The 22,793-nt window shown below is 36.4% G+C and overlaps 1 protein-coding gene across 1 annotated transcript; it reads right to left on the bottom strand.

Annotated features, from left to right (window-relative positions):
* Positions 1-1,021: 1,021 nt before the first annotated feature.
* itpka (inositol-trisphosphate 3-kinase A) lies at positions 1,022-22,253 on the bottom strand. Its single transcript, XM_048191580.1, has 7 exons — positions 21,125-22,253; positions 11,930-12,029; positions 10,904-11,117; positions 8,767-8,971; positions 5,916-6,014; positions 5,312-5,383; positions 1,022-2,129 (listed from the first exon to the last, which is right to left on the bottom strand). Exons 1-7 carry the CDS (start codon positions 21,569-21,571, stop codon positions 1,926-1,928), a joined length of 1,341 nt encoding a protein of 446 aa, XP_048047537.1. The 5' UTR covers positions 21,572-22,253; the 3' UTR covers positions 1,022-1,925.
* Positions 22,254-22,793: the final 540 nt, after the last annotated feature.

Genomic DNA, 22,793 nt, shown 5'->3' with positions numbered 1-22,793 from the left:
AGTTTCACAAAGGTTTTGCACCTGAATGTGTTAGAAGTAAACGAGGCACGTGACGTGGGGTGCAATTGCTGTGGCTGCGGTGATTGTATTGATTTCCATTTTAATGCGCTCCTCTAGGGAGCTGTTAAAAGACAACCATTTTTGCAATCTATTTTTTAGTATTTTTCTCTCAAAAATAAATAAGAAAATAGAAGTTTTATCTCCAGATGTCCTTATACTAAATGTTTAGCTACCCTGTGTTAACTGTGACTTTGTTTCTGCAGAATACGTGCAAACATATTCAAACAATCACAAACCACATAACACTTCAGCGTGCGTAACGTGATGCATGTGAGATTATTCTTAGGTCTTATTCCTAATTATTTTCAAATGTTTTGTTATATATTGTAGTTTTTAAGTGAATAATGTTTTAATGTGAAAAAATTTATTTGTGTGTGCATTTTTTAGTCATTATAGTCAGGGACTGCTGAGAGGATCCTTATGCAAATTTACATACAGATGAGACTAAAGTGTATTAGCACAATCTTAAAGTTATTTTTGTCTTGTTTCATAATTTGACTGCAATTTAAGGATCTTAAAGTTCTTATTCTTTTTGTAGAATTATAACTGGATAGAAGGGTAGAAAAAGTTATACATTAGCCAGGAAAATGAGTGCTGTATTCTTGAACTAATATTCATTTCATGTTAAACTAACCCTTATATTATGTAGCTGTAATATTTAATCTCACAGTTTTATTGGTGTTTCTTTTATATTATTATTATTTATGTTGGATTATGCTGAGGTTATCACTGCCACTCTTCTGCATGTGTCTTGCTTTTTATGGAAGACTTTGCAGGGGCTCATTTCTAAGCCAGATTAGAAATGTACCATTACATAAAGTGAATTTTAACGTACATGTACTACCTGTACTTTTTTATGTTCAAATATGGGCGTTGCTTAACAGCAAACTTTAAATAAATGGTTTTTGTCTATAATCCTGATATGAAGGACCATACTAAAATGAATTTCCTAAATACAGAATGATTTTTGAGCAGATGTTTTATTTGTCAAAAACATACTGCACAGGGAACACTGTAATGAAACTCACCTGCCCCCCTAAACAAAATAGTGTCACAACATTAAGTATGTCTGATAATGAAACACTTTCAGTGGTGTGCAGGTATAGAAAATCACAACCCAGGTTCTTATACGTAAAACCAATACTATATATCTATGCAATCATCCAAAGAATCCATTACACCACCCTTGATTGATCACTGAAGTAAAAGCGATTAATATCATCACACTGTACTATAAATGCACTAGTGTTGTGCATTAATCACATTGTATCACTGTAAGCGTTCCATGTAGCACACTGCAATCATGTGCTGCACCTACTGTATGTTAGTTTGATGGTACTTGAAGAAAACAGTCAGTTGTGCAATGTCACTTGTTTGACTAGTGTTTGTTAGGCCTAGACATGGAACATCTAACAACTAATCTTGAGTCTGTCTCATATGATGTGTGAAGAAATTATTGAGTTTGATAGATTCCAGCATGCAAACTACCTACCAACCAAAAAAAAAAAAAAAAAAAAAAACCTGACAAATTAACTGAATTTGTCCCTTATGATCGAAAAGTTTATGGTTAAGTGTTTGAAGTTAGTTTTGTAGACAAATATACATTGTGCCTGTTCATGTTTTTTACAAACTACACCTGGACATTGGGGAAGAGTAATGATTGTATGATGTGCAATGACAACAAACAAATTTGGGTTTTTGAAACCATGATCATGGTCAAATGCTTTTTACAGCTTAATACTGTAAAGTAATGGACTTGCTCACTGGTAGTCTCCCCATAATGCACTGCAGAAGGTTTATAAGTGTCTATCAGCATGCCGTTGCTGTCACCAGGACAGTAAGTAAAAAAGTCTGCAGTAAGAAGGTCACTCCCTGGCTAATAAGGAAAGGGTTTGCAGCAGGTTGTCGAGGCCCCATAAGTATCCGTCTTCTCGGTTGCCTTCCTCCCAGGGTCTGTAGTGATCCAGGTTCTGTCCATCTGGAAGAGGTGTGGTTTTACCAAAATCAATGAGCCAGACTTCAGCTCTCTCCTTGTGATCGTGAATGAAGAGAAGCGAACTGCCAATGACCTGAAAGACGTAACACTGTCAGTTTGATTTGTTTTTTACAATAATCAAATAAGGACTTAATCACAGTAAGATGTTTACATGACACAAGCAAAACTCTTTACTCCCGTTTACATACAATTCTCACTATTCTTCCATTTGAGTCAAATGCAAAACACATTTCTATGGACGTATTGGATATTATTTGGTGACGTGATGAACATCGTAATGCTCATTTATGAAGTTGTATGAACAACACATATCATCCATGTATTTCTGAGCACATGTGCACTTTGTAATAGTGCAATTAAAGTGTTTGAATGCCTATTTATAATGATTAAAATTGAGTATGGTTGCTACAATTATGAGCTTAAGTAGTTTGATCGAAGAATTGCGTTAACATGAGGTAAAGTTTAATCGCAATATTGCAAAAATCCCATTATAATCGCATTATGAGGGTGCATGTAAACATAGTTATTGTTGAGGTGGTCCAAATCATATTAAAAATAATAATAATCCCCCAAATTTACATAACCGTTTATAAGTTTGGGATAGGTACAGTTTTTATTTATTTTTTACATTTTTTACAAGTCTGGATTTATTTGATTTTTTTTTTTGTGTGTGTGGAAACCATCAACTAACCCCAACTTTTTTGTAGTGTATACAATGTTGCAGTGCAGTACAGAACAGTTCAACTAATAATATGGTGCATAATAAATAATATATTCTTAGACATTTATAATTAGATATTACCAACCCGATTCCAAAAAAGTTGGGACACTGTACAAATTGTGAATAAAAAAGGAATGCAATAATTTACAAATCTCATAAACTTATATTTTATTCACAATAGAATATAGATAACATATCAAATGTTGAAAGTGAGACATTTTGAAATGTCATGCCAAATATTGGCTCATTTTGGATTTCATGAGAGCTACACGTTCCAAAAAAGTTGGGACAGGTAGCAATAAGAGGCCGGAAAAGTTAAATGTACATATAAGGAACAGCTGAAGGACCAATTTGCAACTTATTAGGTCAATTGGCAACATGATTGGGTATAAAAAGAGCCTCTCAGAGTGGCAGTGTCTCTCAGAAGTCAAGATGGGCAGAGGATCACCAATTCCCCCAATGCTGCGGCGAAAAATAGTGGAGCAATATCAGAAAGGAGTTTCTCAGAGAAAAATTGCAAAGAGTTTGAAGTTATCATCATCTACAGTGCATAATATCATTCAAAGATTCAGAGAATCTGGAACAATCTCTGTGCGTAAGGGTCAAGGCCGGAAAACCATACTGGATGCCCGTGATCTTCGGGCCCTTAGACGGCACTGCATCACATACAGGAATGCTACTGTAATGGAAATCACAACATGGGCTCAGGAATACTTCCAGAAAACATTGTCGGTGAACACAATCAACCGTGCCATTCGCCGTTGCCGGCTAAAACTTTATAAGTCAAAACAGAAGCCATATCTAAACATGATCCAGAAACACAGGCGTTTTCTCTGGGCCAAGGCTCATTTAAAATGGACTGTGGCAAAGTGGAAAACTGTTCTGTGGTCAGACGAATTAAAATTTGAAGTTCTTTTTGGAAAACTGGGATGCCATGTCATCCGGACTAAAGAGGACAAGGACAACCCAAGTTGTTATCAGCGCTCAGTTCAGAAGCCTGCATCTCTGATGGTATGGGGTTGCATGAGCAGACATCCCAACCTGCAAAAAGTCATTTCAGGGAGGTATCTCTTGCACCCCCCCAATAAAAAAAGAGGAAGGAGGACAAGGATATGACATTTCACCACAGCTGAATATAACAGAACAATGACTACAACTTTCGTGTAGTCTGCCATAAAATGTGTCTTATACTGTTTTTTTTTGTGGCACTCTCCCTCTGCCATGGTGCTCCTTTTTCTAGATAGACATAACTGATTAATTTGGTTCGGGAGAAGAGATAAAAGCCCGCCCACACTGCCAACTGATTGGTTGATTTGCCGAAACAGGCCAATATGCTCTCTGTCTTACACACACGCACACTAGCACACACGCGCCAGGTCTCTCGCTCCCTCTCCCTCTCTGCCGTGCACGCGCTACACGGTTTGAAACACAGTCTTGCCCTGCAAACCAATGTGCAGACTATCCACCCTATCCGCCCTAAATAGTATTGAATATTACTAGTGTCACATACTATTTAGGATGGATAGTATGCACATTGAGACGCGCGCTCTTGCTCGCTCTAGATTCCGGGAGATTTTAACGCATTTGCGGGCATCAGGGAGCCGCTATCAATATGCGGGAGACTCCCGGAACTTCCGGGAGACTTGGGATGTCCGCATGAGTGTGTGTGGCATGGGCAGCTTACACATCTGGAAAGGCACCATCAATGCTGAAAGGTATATGCAAGTTCTAGAACAACATATGCTCCCATCCAGACGTCGTCTCTTTCAGGGAAGACCTTGCATTTTCCAACATGACAATGCCAGACCACATACTGCATCAATTACAACATCATGGCTGCATAGAAGAAGGATTTCGGGTACTGAAATGGCCAGCCTGCAGTCCAGATCTTTCACCCATAGAAAACATTTGCCGCATCATAAAGAGGAAGACGCGACAAAGAAGACCTAAGACAGTTGAGCAACTAGAAGCCTGTATTAGACAAGAATGGGACAACATTCCTATTCCTAAACTTGAGCAACTTGAGTCTCCTCAGTTCCCAGACGTTTGCAGACTGTTATAAAAAGAAGAGGGGATGCCACACAGTGGTAAACATGGCCTTGTCCCAACTTTTTTGAGATGTGTTGATGCCATGAAATTTAAAATCAACTTATTTTTCCCTTAAAATGACACATTTTCTCAGTTTAAACATTTGATATGTCATCTATGTTGTATTCTGAATAAAATATTGACATTTGAAACTTCCACATCATTGCATTCTGTTTTTATTTACAATTTGTACAGTGTCCCAACTTTTTTGGAATCAGGTTTGTAATTTGAAAATTGTTAACAATTTCAAAAATCTCATGTTAAATAATGAATTAGATATTAGTTGGAAGTGTACATATAGTGCTTAAATAATTATAATCATTAAAAATAATTAAATTAAATAATTTAAACAAATTTGATATTAATTAGTAAATATTTACATCGCACAATTTAAAAAAATAAGGCAAAACTCAACATTACAGAAAAAAATAAAAATTGTATTTTACCTCATGTTTCTTGAAGAATTCTGAGGCTTTCAGTGCCTGTTTAATATCGTCAAGCCTTGTAATATAAGAGTTCTGTTAGGTAAGTGAAGAAGAAGAGCACAGCATTAATCAATAATTCAACTGGAATTATACTAGAAGTGATTTTTTTCAGTAGGCTCAAATTACTCAAGGACACCTTGTAAGTGCAGTTAATTTGTTTTCTATCGAGACATTATATCTTCTTGTGCTTGCCTTTTTAAAATTTTAAATCCTCCAGCTAAATCTGCTAGTTCTAACTCTGTTTTAGTTACTGTAAAACACTTAATACATTTAAATGACTGACTTTATCATCAACTTCGCTTGTTCCTTTAATGCATCGTACCCTGAAGTGACATATAGGCCCCATACTGAACAGATGAGCTTTTATGGTTCAGTTTGAAATGCCTTGTTCAAGCATCACTGAGAGTAAACAATACTGGGCCTTTTTACATCAGACATATATATCCTGGGTACAAAGTACTTAAGGTAAAGTGTTCATTAAGCTACAAAGAACATTGTTCCATGGAAATGTAGGTGTGCATGCATTATGTCACAGAACAGGTTGATCTAGTTTTTAAGAACTCACAATTATGTTTTTATTGCCTTCGACGAAATCCTTAAAGACCTGAATAACGTCTTCCTTTGACCGGGTCTTTTTAAAGTCTGTGTTGCAGTTTTCTCCTCTCTGAAATAAAAAAACAATGTATTGTATTAAATGTAAAAACAAAAAAGTCAGATTAAGAGTTTTTACAAATCAGCAGGTAGAGGACAATACAGGGTTCTTATAGTCATAAAAAACATGAAAATATCAAATAATTTTAAAACTGTAGAAGTGTGAACCATGGTAACATAACAGTACAAAACAAGTTTTACAATCGCTAAGACACATTTCTCAATACTTAGGTCACTTTTTCAAAACTCTTCACACAGTGAGCATAACATCAGTCTGTGTGGGCTAAACTGAAGATTATTTAACATTGCTTTGGCACAAAATGCATTCAATGACTATGTCTATTAAATTACATGAATACATTTCTCACTTAGACACAACCATCACCTAAACTCTATATCTAGAGGCCAATTTGCATGTTTACATACTCTTTTCAAAACTATTAAACATCTTGGTTACTGTCATAACCCTCGTTCCCTGATGGTGGGAAAGGAGACGTTATGTTGACTAACAAATGGTGTCTCACATGGGAGCCCCAATCACCTCTTGAGTTTTAGAAAAACGGTCAATGAAATTGGCCAGTGGAATCTGCAAACCAAGCCACTCCCCTGTACATACGGGAATATAAGATGGCGGCATGCATTCCACTCATTAGGTTTGTGCTGAGGAGCTGAGACGGTGTCCCAGTCATTCAGCAAGGTAGTTCAAGGTTGTGGCAGAAGGAGCATAACGTCTTCATTCCCTCTATCAGGGAACTAGGGTTACGACAGTAACCAAGACGTTCCCTACCTGTCAGTTACTTCAACGTTATGTGGACTGACAAATGGGGTCCCTATGGAATGTGCCACAACTGAACTGTGTTACAAGTGTTGGTGATGCAGATGCTAGCAATCTGTAGCATGCCTGTTAGAAATTGCCCTCGCTACATCATAACCTACCCAGCGCCCCCATGTAAGCCCAAAATCTTCGTCCTCCATGCCGTACGGGGTGGACAGGGCTTACTATGGAGACAGTCGTTAGCTGCTGTTCCCTTTCTGTGTACTTTACGGAAACAGTGCTTCGGCTTTCTTCCCATTTGTTTCCAGCCATGATCAGTATTGTTAACACTTGGGAAGCGTACCTAATCCAGGTGGAGAGGGATGCTACAGAGGCCACATCCTACCCGTAGGGAGGAATATGTGAAAATACATATATGGACTGACCTCTGGGGAAGTGCTACATATGGAAAAACCTCTGCAGTAGGTCCTACCTAAAAAGGGATGGAACTACTACAGATGCAGAGATGGAGCAGAATCCTCAATCCTGGATACTCAATCCAGGGTTTGCCAACTGGAGAACTCTCATGGAGAGCAAGAAGGCGCTCACTTCCCCTACTTAGAGTGGCATGAGAGTGATAACTTCAAGCACTAGAGTGGCCAGTCTTCTCGCACTTTACCTGTTTGTACCCAACACATGAGAAGAAACCAGCTCCACCTGGAGATTGTAGAAACTTGCAAAGGTATTATAGGTGTCGCCCAGCCTGCAGATGTCTGCTAGAGAGGTGCCATGCACCAAAGCCCAGGAGGAGGCAAACACTTCTGGTGCAGTAAGCCCTCACTCCAAGGGCGCATGGCACACCTTGGGATTGGTATGCCAAGGCGATGGCATCCACTATCCAGTGGGCCAACCTCTGCTTGGAGACAGCCTCTTCCTTCTGCTGACCTCCAAAGCAGACAAAGAGCTGCTCAGAGCTTCTGACGCTCTGTGGTCAGTCCACCTAAATGCTCAGGGCGTGAACAGGACACAGCAATGCAAGGGCAGGGGCTGCCTCCTCCATGGGTTGCACCCCTGGTCCCGGAAGGGAGTGGTGGGAACTATCTGGGCTGCGGTCTCAGGATCACGTGAGAAAAGGTCAGCCCGAACTCAAGGCATGATTCGCTGACCAAAAGTGCCTTGATTTGAGACGTGTACAGTATGAAGGGGTTTGGGTAGTTTTAGTGAATTTTTAATGTGAAATGAACTGCTGTACCAAGTTAAATTTTGGTTAGGAGAACTGTGAAAAAAATGACCTAAGTATTGAAAAATGTGTCCTAGCGATTGTAAAAATGAAGTGACGAGAATACTTTTTGTTTGCCAAAAAAACAAAACAAACAACAACTTTTTCAAACAAACGATTTCAAAATACTGCTTCATGAAGCTTCGAAGCTTTACGAATCTTTTATTTCGAATCAGTGGTTCGGACCGTGTACCCCCCCCATTGGTGAACCATTGAAATTTCTAAACACTTATGACGTAACGAAGCCTTGTTTACTGAAATCACTTTGGCCGTTTGATACATGCTCCGAACCACTGATTCGAAACAAAAGATTCGTAAAGCTTCAAAGCCCATCATTAGATCGCCAATCACTAGATTTTGTTGAATAAAGTCATTATTTTGTTTTTTTGGCCCATAAAAGTATTCTCGTCGCTTCATAACATTAAGGTTGAACCACTGTAGTCACATGAACTGTTTTAAATATGTCTTTAGTAGCTTTCTGGGCATTGAAAGTGTTAATTATCTTGCCGGCAATGGAGGCCTCACTGAGTCTTATGGGTGGTAAAGGTCTTACGACATGAGGGTGAGTAATTAATGACAGAATTTTCATTTTTGGGTGAACTAACCCTTTAATATAACAGTGTAGCCTAAGCACAAGTTTCAATGTCCTGGTTTTCTACTGAACTCCAAATCTACTTGTTGTGATGCAAACAAGCGGGCTGTGATTTTTTTTTTTTTAGGCACTGTGGCTACCTTGATACCCTCAATGCGGAAGCCCAGAGTGTTAGTAGAGCTGACACTTTCTCTCCACTGCATGTAGCGTGGTTTGGTAACTGCCTGCTGCTTCTTCTCCTCTGCTGTTGGAGCCTCACTGTCCACCTCCAGCATCTTATTATACAAGTCCTCACGCAGCTTTGGCTTCACCCTTGCCCGCACCAGCTCCTCCTCCAGATATGTCCTGAAAGTTAGAATTGGATATTTAATTACCTGGAATTGTGGTGGAAATCTTTATTAAAGGTGCCATCGAACGTTTTTTTACAAGATGTAATATAAGTCTAAGGTGTCCCCTGAATGTGTCTGTGAAGTTTCAGCTCAAAATACCCCATAGATTTTTTTTAAGTAATTTTTTTAACTGCCTATTTTGGGGCATCATTAAATATGAGCCGATTCATGCTGCGGCCCCTTTAAATCTCGCGCTCCCCCGCCCACGGAGCTCGCGCTTGCCTTTAACAGCATAAACAAAGTTCACATAGCTAATATAACCCTCAAAATGGATCTTTACAAAGTGTTTGTCATGCATGCTGCATGCATACATCGGATTATGTGAGTATTGTATTTATTTGGATGTTTACATTGATTCTGAATGAGTTTGAGGCTGTGCTGTGTGGCTAACGGCTAATGCTACACTGTTGGAGAGATTTATAAAGAACAAAGTTGTGTTTATGAATTATACAGACTGCCAGTGTTTAATAATGAAAATAACGACGGCTCTTGTCTCCGTGAATACAGTAAGAAACGATGGTAACTTGAACCACATTTAACAGTACATTAGCAACATGCTAACGAAACATTTAGAAAGACAGTTTACAAATATCACTAAAAATATCATGGATCATGTCAGTTATTATTGCTCCATCTGCCATTTTTCGCTATTGTTCTTGCTTGCTTACCTAGTCTGATGATTCGGCTGTGCACATCCAGACGTTAATACTGGCTGCCCTTGTCTAATGCATTGATCATGGGCTGGCATATGCAAATATTGGGGGCGTACACCCCGACTGTTATGTAACAGTCCGTGTTATGTTGAGATTCGCCTGTTCTTCGGAGGTCTTTTAAACAAATGAGATTTATATAAGAAGGAGGAAACAATGGGGTTTGAGACTCACTGTATGTCTTTTCCATGTACTGAACTCTTGTTATTCAACTATGCCAAGATAAATTCAATTTTTAATTCTAGGGCACCTTTAATCATGGCTGAAATGTTGATTCAAGTATGTTCATGTGTATTTTCATTTTATGCAAGCTTGAACTTTACTTGACTTCCTGTAAGATAAGAGGAAGTCACCAAGGGACTCCTTGCACAAAATGTGTCTCAGTAAAAAGAATGCGTGAAATGTGTGTGAGAAGGAAGCCCTCAGGGACACCCTTTGTCTGCATCGCTAAGCATGCATAAAAGTTTTGACTGCATATGCACAGGAAGTGGTTATTATTGTGTGCAGAGAGAGGGCCTCTCTCTTCATGAGCCCCACCCATTGCCCTGACAGGATGCAGGCCAACAACCAGAACAGGTGTTTAAGCAGGCAAAGTAAACTCATAATGCACAATATGTTAGCATGACTATAAAACAGAGAGAATTAAACATTAGCAAAATAAGTAATACTTGCTGTGTTATATTTGTAATATTAATTGTGTTTAAGTATTTAATATTAAATTATATAACATTAATATCACAATTTAATTGTATGTATTTAAATATTTGCGCTACTTTTCCTGTTTCAAATAAATGCTGTTCTTTTGAAGTTTCTATTAATCAAAAAAATCACGATTCCCAGAAAAATAATAGACAACATTGATAATAATACAAAACGTTGAAGATTGGAGTAATGGCTGCTGAAAAAATATATATTTAAAAAAATATGTACATTTTGTATATATATATATATATATATATATATATAGCTGTTTTTTTCCACATGCATTCTTTGTATCACTTGTAAACAAGAATATAAATATGCATCATAAAGAATTAAAGTATGAGAGAATTAACAAATGACACTGAAAATAAACTAGTAAAAGTACTAAGACACTTTAATTTGGCTAAAAAAATGACAATATTAATCTGAGCAACATGTGTCTGCGTAAAAGAGCATCTGTTATCCAATCACTGTACCTCACTCCCATCTTGCAGTCCATGACGTTCGGCAAATCAAAGTTGGCCAACAGGTCTTTCATTTTGAGAAAGAGCTCTCCGTCTCTCTCTACCACTCCATAGTAGCCAGGCACAAAGGAAAGTAAAGCATCCTCTTTCAGCCTCTCAAAACACAGCTTCTCATTCTCTGAGAACTTCTTCAGTATGGTGCCCTCATCCCCTGCTTTAAAGCTGCCTGGGCAGAAACACACACACAAAGGATGACTGTCACTGGAGCACATACTGTATAATCAACACTGAATCAGTCAGCCAGTCAACCAGATCTTAGTCAGAATATTGTGCCTTTCTCATCTGTGAATAATATGAATGTTACATGAGTGTGCACACATTCATAGTGTTAAAAAGTGTAAATAATGTTTGTTTGATTCACATGTGCTTGTTTTACATGTTTCATATCTGCAGCTTTAAATGTGCTAATGAAAATAGGATCATACGCAGAACGTAATGGTCTTTGGCATGTGCGTCAAACATCATCACATAACACTGCTCAAACCACTTCCCTAAAAATGGTATCAAATGACTGTACTTCCCTATGTATTTAAAAGCACTGTTTACAATAAAACAGACAGAAAACATGAGCTAAAATCAGTGGTGTTTTCACAAGGGCAGTATGTCTGCAACTAAATTTGAATGAGAGAATTACTAAAATAAGCTCCAGAAAAAAGTCAAAAACAACAACTAAAAGCAAAGCTACACAGAATATGCTTTTTACACTTACTGCACGTAGATTTTTGACGCAAATACATAAAAAATAATTGCTTTTCAAGATAACTACAATAGACCAAAAAGCATATTTAAGTCTGACTCGGTTTTGATAAATGATATGTTAATAAAAATAAACAATTAAATTAAACTGATAAAGTAAACTGATAGTCCCAAGCATAAGGTACAATGCATTTAACCCGGAAACTGTGCAAACTGTGTAGATTATGGAACTGAAACATGAATTTACATCAGACTAAAATGTGCAGCATTTTTTTGGTATACCTTTATGGCCTGCTAACTGAACCCAGGGTAGGCGTCTTCGTTGTGATGCCACCAAAGGGCAGTGGACAATAGTCTTCAGCTTCCACCAGGCATTGCTTTGCTGAAACACATTAAACATAATCATCCATGACTATGATTGAAGCGCATTAAGTATTTCAAATACTCTGCTGAATGTGTATAAAGCTCAAACAGTAAGTCTGAGATTGGATTCCAAAAAAAAAAAAAAAGTGAGCAGTGACCGAAACCAACAGACAGTGTTTTTTTTTTAAACACTGCACAATGTTCCTTAAGTGTGTGAGACTGACTCACACACACATGGTCTCAGTTGGAGCCGTGAAGCTCAGTAATTTAGCACTTCAGCTCATAACATAGACGTTTGTTTTGCAGCCCATTTCAAATGAGCTTTCCGGAAATCATTTCTGTTCATTTGAGAAGTAACATTTGCATTGCACTGTCTCTTAGCTACCTTTGTCTTTGCTTCATTGAAAGTCAACGTGAATTGCATTCATAATGTATTTTACTTCTATAGTGTTACATACTTCTGAGTGAATCAGAATATTTAGTGAGGAAAAATGAGGATGGGAGATCATTTTACAAAAAATACATTTATTCAAGTGTGATATTAGTATACTTCTTTTAAACTAAAAATAAGAAAGTATACTTTCAGTCTAATTTGTATATACTTTATGAACTTCTCAGAAATATACTTAAAATTGCACTTAAGTATACTTGACTTGTCTTATAAACTTACATTGTTTGAAAATATTTATTTATAAAGAAAACAGATATGTTCCTCATTCTGAGTATCATTAAATATGCACTGATTTTTTCAGCGCGCCGCCCCTTTAAGAGATGCGCTCTCTCTGCCCCACGAGCTCTCGACTATATATACATCGCATAAACAAAGTTCACACAGCTAATATAACCCTCAAATGGATCTTTACAAGATGTTCGTCATGCATGCTGTATGCATGCTTCGAATTATGTGAGTAAAGTATTTATTTAGATGGTTACGTTTGATTCTGTGTGAGTTTGAGGCTATGCTCTGTTGCTAAAGCTAACATTACACACTGTTGGAGAGATTTATAAAGAATGAAGTTGTGTTTATGCATTATACAGACTGCACGTGTTTAAAAATGAAAATAGCAACGACTCTCGTCTCCGTGAATACAGTAAGAAATGATGGTAACTTTAACCTCATTTAACAGTATATTAGCAACATGCTAATGAAACATTTAGAAAGACAATTTACAAATATCACTAAAAATATCATGATATCATGGATCATGTCAGTTATTATTGCTCCATCTGCCATTTTCGCTGTTGTTCTTGCTTGCTTACCTTGTCTGTGCACAGATCCAGACGTTAATACTGCCTTTCCTTGTCTAATGCGTCGAATGGGCTGGCATTATGCAAATTTTGGGGTCATACATATTAATGATCCCGACTGTTACGTAACAGTCGGTGTTATGTTGAGATCCGAGTGTTTTCCGGAAGTCTTTCAAACAAATGAGATTTACATAAGAAGGAGGAAACAATGGGGTTTGAAACTCAATGTATGTCTTTTCCATGTACTGAACTCTTGTTATTCAACTATGCCGAGGAAAATTCAAATTCTGATTCTAGGGCACCTTTAACTCTTTCCCTGCCTTTGACTGAATTTTCAGGCTATCGGTGTTTTCACTGTTATACGGTAGGGGGCACTATGACGCATCTTCTAGGAGTACAGAATCTCCGGATCAAAACATAGGCGAAGAAGAAGCACAAACAAGTGATAGGAGATTGCTCACGCAAATGTAAAATAATGTGATCATCAAACATTAAACAGCGTGTAAATCAAAACTGCCTAATGTTACTGAATGAAATAGCTTTGGGGCTGTTGAACTCGATCTACTCCCATCTGTGTTTCAGTCATCGTTCTGAATCCCATCCGGACGTAGTCTTAGATGAACATGCAATTCTCTCAGCTTTTTGTTTAAAATGTTGCCTTTTTTAATGAAACTTACCCACATTCAAGTGTTGATAAAAAAGGATTCATGAAGCTAGAATAAAATATTTCAAGTACATAAAAAAAATCCCTAAATAGGAACATAGTAGTATACTTAAAGTGCAAAAATAATATATAAAAAGTAAACTATAAGTGTGATGTTATGTTCACTTAAAGAAAACTTACAAGTACACTTGCACTAAACTAGTAGTTTATTGAGAGTATAGTTCAAAGTGTACTTTTCATATCCTAAAAAAATGTACTACAAGTATTAAAATAGTAAACAACTAATATACTTATAATTTACCTTTAGTAGAGATGCAGTACAAATGAGAAATGTAGCTGTGAACTAGTAGTGCACTTAAGGTTTACTACTGTTACACTTATAGTACACTTGTAAGTGTACTATTTCAGTACTGCTTGAGAGCAGTACTGAAATAGTACACTTACAAGTTTACTACTAGTGCATTGATACTAGTATACTTACTACATAAAGTATACTTAAAAATATACTTGAACATTACTTAAGTATACTTCTTTTTTGCGTAAGGGTTTGATTCAGTTTTATCCACTTTTTCACATGCAATGTTAAATTGTTCACAATAAGACCTGCAACATGATTGAAAGAAGGAAATAGGGTCAATTTTGATTTCATGTTGATTTTAAAGTCACAATGTAATGGAGGTAGTGTATGAAAATAGTGGAAATAATATTTTTTTCTCCCTGTGACCTATGAAACTTGAAAATGAAAAACAAAAAAACTTAGGATGGGTTCTATCCATTGCTTGTTGATTGGATGCAGGCAGATAAATAAATAAATAATAAATGTATGCATTTAGAAAACGTAACAACTTTATGTTACTATTTCAAATATATCTGAAAAGATTCTTCAGCATGAATTATCAGGTACTGTACCTTCCTGAGATAATCACCCATCACTGTCATTTTCTCAGTATTTTTGTGTTACTTTGTAAATATATTTTTAAAAATAACGTGGGTTACAGGTGCACTTTGTGTGTTGGTCTAGTTACTGTGTTTAACATTTGTATGGCACCCTTAAGTAAAATATATTATTTTTATTTTATTTTGTCACAAAACACAGAAACAAAAACATTCCCAAACTGTAAAAAGAAACCTGTCCTATAGGAGAAGTTACTGCATGTGTTCAAGTCGTAAGGGTGTAGCTGGAGTGCAGTGTTTGTTCTTCCACTTGATATGGAAAGAAACGCGTTTGTTACTTTCTATCTGCATATGAAGCAGATGATTCAAGTTTGACAACATGTTAAATTCTCCCTTAAGGTACACGAGCTGATCTGAAAACCTTTACAATGCAGCATGCACCAATTATTGAGCCTTTAAATTGGGCGTAGTACATAAAATGGACAAGATCCAGAGAGTTACATCATATTTAAAGTCAAGCAGGCTGCATACGGCCCTGTATAAATACAGAAAAAAGCCATAAACCAAAGGCTATGCCCTGCACTTTGTGGAACTGTGCATACACACATTTTTAACACGCCCATAACTAAATATTGAACTGGACAGTCATGCAGACAGTTCAAACATGATGGTGCCAACTCTCAAACAAATATCAATCATGATTTATAAAAGTGTGACATGTTTCTACAAAAACATTAAAAGCTTTACCTTCAGTAAACATATCACATACTGACATTTACATAAAATTAAGCATACTTCAAGTTAATTTTAAGTAAGGTTCAAGTTTATTTTTAAGCAAAATTTAGTATACTAATATCAATGTTCTAGTAGTATACTTGTAAGTGTAACATTTTAAGTATACTTGGGACTAAATTGGCCCACTTTAAGTATAAAAGTATACTTTTAAGTATACTTTAAGTGTTACAGTAGTAAACTTTGAGTACAAAACTATAGTTTACAACTACGTTTTTAATTTGTACTGCAACTATACTACAAGTGAACTTATAGGTATACTGATAGTTTACAAATTAAATACTTGTAGCGCTTTTTTATTTTGTGAAAATACACTTTGAAGTGTACTCTCAGTAAACTACTAGTTAGTGCTGTCAAAAGAAGTGACTTTGATACCAAGTCAAAGTGAAATTTTAAAAATGTGACAGCGCTGCTGAACGGATTCGTAAACACCTCTGATTGGCTATTGTGTTCAAGTGCTCATCAGATATGTCTATGATTGGCTACAATGATCAACGCTTCAAAAACATGCTGTAAATAGACATCAATGACGCTCTTCACCAACCGCTTACACAGATACACACAGGAGCGTTTGAAAGCAGGCCGGTCCGCTGATAGACGCCTGCTTTCAAACGCTCCCGCTTTCAAATTCAAACCGTGCTTTCAAACACTCCCGTACTTTGAACATTGAAGCCAATCTCAGACATATCTGTTGAGCTCGTGAACACAAAGGCCAATCAGAGGTGTTTACGAATCCACTCAACATCATCACATTTTTAAAAATTTCAGTACCGACTTCCTATTGAAGTTGGTACTTTTGACAACACTATTACTAGTATAGTAGTTTTATACTGCAGGTATACTTGTAAGTTTTCTTTAAATAAACTTAACATCATACTTATAGTTTACTATATGTATTATTTTTGCATTTTAAGTATACTTACTATGTTCCTATTTAGGAATTAATTTTTATACTTGAATACTTAATACTGTCAGTGTTTTTTTTTATTGTTTTTTTTACAGCCAGCATCAGCATTTGATAATTTTCACAAAACTTTCATGGCCTCCAGAATATTTTATTGAATGAATATCTGAACATGCATTATATATCAAAAGAAAGAACAGAGCCTCTGCTTAAAAAAAACCCTTCATTTATTCTTTTTTATCAACACTTGATCGTGGGTAAGTTTCATAAAAAAGCAACAGTCTAAAGAAAAAACTGAGAAAATTTTGATACCTTTTTGCCAAAGACTACATCATCAGATTCAGAATGATGATCAAAACATATGGAGTAGATCGCGTCCATCAACACCCTCAAAGCTTCACAGTTGTTACCTACATGGTTCTACATTAATGGTTGGCAGTTTTAATGCTGTTTAATGTCTGATGATCACGTTAGATTACGTGCACATAAGCAATGCTTTTATCGATTGTTTCTGCTTCCTTTATATTATTGGCAATTGTTTCTGCTTCTTCTTCATCTGTGTTTTGATCTGGAGATTCTGTACTCTTTCAGAAGATGCATAATAGCGCACCCTGCCTAATAACAGTGAAAACATATAATGGGCGTGCCAAAAGGTGTATGCATTGACTTCACTTTCCCACCTGAACACATCCCCTTAACCGGATTGAGTGGCAAAAGAGCCTGCTGCATGACTGGATTTAACAGGTGAAACTGCGAAAACTCAAGTAAAATAAATGATTATCAGATTAAACTAAAGTTTGGACTCGATACAGTGTTCCTTATAACTTACCAAAGATCCAGTGATCCATTGATATTGACATGCCGCCAGGAATCGTGTTTCCTGACATTTATATGTGCTTGATTTTGACACCGGGGAAATACTTAAAGCAAATTTGCCTGTGAACACTTTATATATAAATACAATATATGTAGGTCTAAATCTGGGTGATCACTTATATCAATGATATATATATCGTCCAGCCCTAAAACTTGTATAGTTTTTGTCAGTGTTAAAAACATCCAGTTATGCAGACTATAAGATTCAATCGATGAGTTGTCAATACAATATACAGGGTATGATTTTTTACCTAAAAATTCAGCATATAATTGACACAAAATGATAACTGCAAATCCATGTTTCGTTGCTTCTCTTTCTGTAGCTTTCGGCAGTCTGTTAAAATAGATTTCTTGTCTATTTGTGCAATCACCCGCAAAGCTCTTTCCCGTTTTAGATGCGTTTCGCGTGTTTTTGCGGCATTCACGCTGAAACCCAATGTAGGCATTCAGGGTTGTTTTTTTTTTTGCCACTCAGTGGGCAAACTCTTGCTACAACAGAAACTAACCCCCAACCCAGGCTTTGTCCTAACCCTACACCACACCCTGACAGAGAGTTTTCGCGACCAATGATAAAGACCTTTCTCCACGCCCCAATGTTTCGGCACACCCATTACTCCATCCTGCTACCCACACTTGGAAAATTCCATCAATTGCAGGAAAGTGTATCATAAATGATGGAAAAATCTGTCAATGGCGGGGAAAGAGTTAAGTACATTTTAAGTGAAGTCCTTTGTACGCTACCAGTGGACTACACAAAAATTCACATACTCAGAATTAGAAATATATATATATATATTTTTAATATAAATTAATATTTTCAAACAATGTAACTTTATAAGTAAAACTATGTGGAAAAATTTAATAGGCTATTCAATAAAGAGTAAACACAACCAAGTATACAGCCAAGTATACTTAGAATAGTTGATTATATAAATTATTAATTATACATTTAAAGTACCAAAGATTGAGTATAGGCCAAATATACTTAGACTTGTCTGTGTACTAATTTTAAGTAACTTATATTTCTGAGAAGTACTTCAAATGTAGACTGAAACATTTGGTTTATAAGAAGTATAACACACTTGAATACACTTCTTTGTAAGGGAAATCACGAAAAACAGTCAACACTATTTTCTTTCTACAAGCACCTGAAAATTTGATATTAAAAACAAGGCATTTATGACTTGAATTTATATACATCAAAGTGAAAATGTTATGCTAGAAGCTGAACGTGGCATCTTTAGCATCTTCTGTTTGCTAGCTAGACAAAATTGACAGAACTGTTTTTTTTTTTCACTTCAAATCCACTGTTATATTGAAAATGTTCTAGAAATTGTATGTGTTTACAGCAGAAAACATCAAATTTTAACCGTGAGTATTCAAGAGTTTATACAACTGACCTGAAGTTGGTCTACCATCAAACTGCGGATGGAAACTTGTTTGTGACACTGTGGCTTCTGCCTAAATGTCAAGCGGCAATGAGTTTGTTTTGATATAAGCTGATAAAATGAAGTGTTGCCATTTTGTGACAACACATGTGCTTTCCTTCTCAGAATATTAGTCTGGAACAGGTCTGCACAAACATTCAATTCAAACTCTCTAAATGGCTTTTTACATTCTCAATGAGCTTGACTTTCATTGTGATGAAGATCAACATTCAGTCACTTCTTTCAATACAAGATGTGTAACTCTCCAAAAAGGAAAGGGTAGATACTATGCAGACATGCGTCCAGATTTACAGACACAAAGTGTTTAATGTACAATGACAGCGAAGGCCTTCTATGGCTGTGAATGAGTCTGAGGACCACACAATACATAACACATCCACTCAAAATAATCACAGATGTGGCAGAAGTGAAAAACAAAACGTTAGGAGATGATCAGTTAGATTTATGTATCTATTAAGCACTGTTTTAAATGTATTATTTGTACATGTTTATTTGTAATTCTCTTTTTTTAAAAGACTTTTATAGTCTTTTGGCAGATGCTTCAATCCGAAACCAGTTTGAATGCATTCAAAGTAACGTTTATTAGGATGTTCCTTGGAACTCAAAGCCATAATCTTTGGTTGCAAGTTCCATGCTATCTGAGATAAGGGAGTAATATGGGCTAATTTATGTACTTTTTGTAACTTTATTTTCTAAACAATTTGCAAAGGTCATCATTTTGAATTCACACACTGTTACAGAAATTAACAACATGTGAGTAGGCATATGAAAAAAAAGGCTTTGGCACATAGTGGTTAAGCCTGTTGAGCTTGTTATTTTAACACTCAAAATGCTGCCAGGTTTATTAAAGCTGCATGGCTGTGATATTTGCTCAACTCAATCTACATTGAAGGCACTCAATGCAAACAAAAAATAAACAATTCCGATTAAAACTCTGAACAGCCTACTTTGTAAACAATGAGGGAGAAACATATCGATCTGCTAAGGATGGATGGATGTTTCGGTTATATTTTTTATATCGGTTATATCTACTGCAAATATTTTATCAGAAAGAACATACAAGAGCCGCCTGATGTAGTTCTAGCTGCTAATGCCATGTGTTCTGTCACATATGCAATACTGTTGAATTTGCAACATGGTGAACAGACATGATTTCACAATTAGAAGCAAGTACAGACAAACTGACACCCACACAAACATACCATGATGATGAACCTGCATGAACTCTACAATTAATGATTGAAAACAGAGCTGGCATTGTGTTAATGTTGAATCAAAAGTTTTCTAATGCCTCGGTTATGGGGACAAATGAAGATACAAAAACCGGTATCAAAAGACTCACTGGCCACTCAAGAACAGATAAAAAAAAAAAAAGCATTTCATAATTTTACACAACAGTTCCTCATTATAGTCTCGTGTTCTCATAACAGGTTTCGAACGGTCTACTTTTATTTAATTTAAGAAGAGATGTATAAAAATAAAGAGTCCATAATTAAATTCACCCCAAGTCTCTCCAAAAGTCTATATTCAAAATATAACAAATGAATCACAATACACACTTATTTCTATATTTATCTTATATGTCTTATATTGAAGTTGTCACAAAAGTGTCTCTCAGTTACTATAAGGGTTTGAGTCAAAAGTCCACTTACAAATGTGTGTTGCCCTAGAAGTGGTTTTGTATGTGGGTTTCAGACTTCTATTTCAATTAGGTCAAAGCCCTAGTTAAAAATCTAAATGAAAATGATATATAAAAAGTGTGACAACTTGCCCCTTATACTCTGATAACTAACATAGGGGTGTCACAGCAGATCAGCATCTGTCTAAAGAACTAAATTCTTTTTTTCTGGGGCAATAATAGTGGAAATGTAGGCCTATAATAGCTTACTGCAGCAAAAACTACAGCCAGAAATTGACTTTAAAAAATACATTATACTGATAAATATTCACAAGAGTAAAAAGTGTAGCCCCGATTTCCCTTTGTATACATAAACCTACTGTGAAATAACCTTGCTACACACTTAAATAAAAGGTGGGTTTCACAGCGATGCCATAGAAAAACAATTTTGGGTTCCCTAAAGAACCTTCAGTTCCTAAAAGAACCATTTTTTCTTAATGCGAAGAACATTTTAATAACTTTTTCCACTACAAAGAACCGTCTGTGCCAATGGGAAGGTTCCATGTATGTTAAAGGTTCTTAAATTAACCTAGCTGCCAATAAAGAAACTTTATTTTTGTTACTGTCTCCTTTATTGACTACACAGCACGTAAATAACTTCATAACCTACCTCTCCTGAGTCTACGGAGTCCCCCAAGTGTTCCAGAGTCACGATGCCTTTGCTTTTGGTCTCGTTGTCGCTGAGGATGTCATCCTCCGATTCGTCAAACACCGTTGAGGAGCCGTTGGAAGAGATTGAGGAGTTGGAGAGCTTGCGGCGCAGCCGTCCGTTCACCTCGTCCTCCTCCAGGTCCTCCGCAGTGATCTCCCGTGAGTCCCCATCAGAAGTGATGGTCACCTGCGGCACTAGGCACCCTCTCCCCGGCTTACCGTCGCGGAGAAAGCCTGCTTGCCCACTGTACTGTTCCGCCATCTGTGCTTGATCATCACAAATCTCTGTGGATGAAAAGTTTCCTGCGCGTTCTCCTCCTCCTCCTCCTCTCCCTGATCCGTCGTAAACAAGAGACGAACGGGAGAACACCGCCTCTCTCTGCGACCTCCGCCTCTGTTTGGGCATCGAGGTGACAGGAGGGTTCAGATTACCCCCCCACTGTCCGAGGGGCCACACGCTGCAATAGTGAGTGGGGGACCCCTAAAATAAATCGCCGCGAGATATTCAGTCCGGTTGCGTTATTTCCAGTAAGTTATGTAACAAACGATCTCCATCCGGATAACTTTTTTTGACTTAGTGTGAATCTGTGGACGTACATTCACAGCCAGGGAGCAGCTGATAACAGCGCTCGAGCTCTGTGAACACACATCTTCCGCATTTGAAACGTTTCACCTCTCTTCCTGACTTTTAATTTGTTTGACTTTTGCTTGATAGCTCATTTCCTTATTCATTGTAGTATTCGATCATACTTCTGTTTATTATTATGTATCAGTCGTATTATTACATGCAACTATAGGCTATTGTTAATACAAATTATTTTGATTGTTTCTCAGATTTATGTTAAATTACAATAGAAAATGTAAGGGTCTGCAAATGTCAAAACAGATAATATTTAAATGGCCTACTTTAAAGTATTTTAAAACTTGCTATTTTTTTATCATGTAATTCATACTTTGAACAAATGCTTGTGTTGTCAGAACTTTACAGGTGAAACAAGCATTTCTACGACTGTATATTTTAGAAATGGTTTAAATTAAGTCTGGTTGTTACTGTCACGTGATGACTTAAAATTATTCAGAATTGACCTTTTAATTAACTGGCGGTCATACAAACACATAACACAACACATTTGACACTAAAATAATGAAATAAACATAATAACATAACACATTATAATGTACATATACATAACTGATAACAGAAAAAAAAATGTTAAAAACAAATTGAAAAAAATAAAAATAAAAGAAAGTTAATTTCTACTTCCAGACAATTGCGATGATTCGCCCTTTCATCTCAAATTCTAATGCATGCATATTTTTTACTTCTGAAAACAATAATCACAAATATTTTACCCTAGTACAATAAGTATACATATTGATTTGTTAAATATAATATAATTTTTCTCTGTGAATTAGAATGTAGTCATAATTTTTACTTCTAAGAATGAATTATAAAACATTTAAATAGTAAAATCACATGTAGGCTATTGTTTTTTAAAAAAATATAGTATAATAGCCTATAGGCTAATATAATATAGCTTTTTTTTACTGTATGTAACTTAGCAATGAATATGTTTTACTGTAGTATCTTTATGTTTTTTTGTCTACACTACAGTGTTTTGGTGTGG

The sequence above is a fragment of the Megalobrama amblycephala genome, linkage group LG5 (genome assembly GCF_018812025.1).
Source record: "Megalobrama amblycephala isolate DHTTF-2021 linkage group LG5, ASM1881202v1, whole genome shotgun sequence".
Classification (NCBI taxonomy): Eukaryota; Metazoa; Chordata; class Actinopteri; order Cypriniformes; family Xenocyprididae; genus Megalobrama; species Megalobrama amblycephala.
This window is presented reverse-complemented; position numbering and strand designations above follow the sequence as displayed.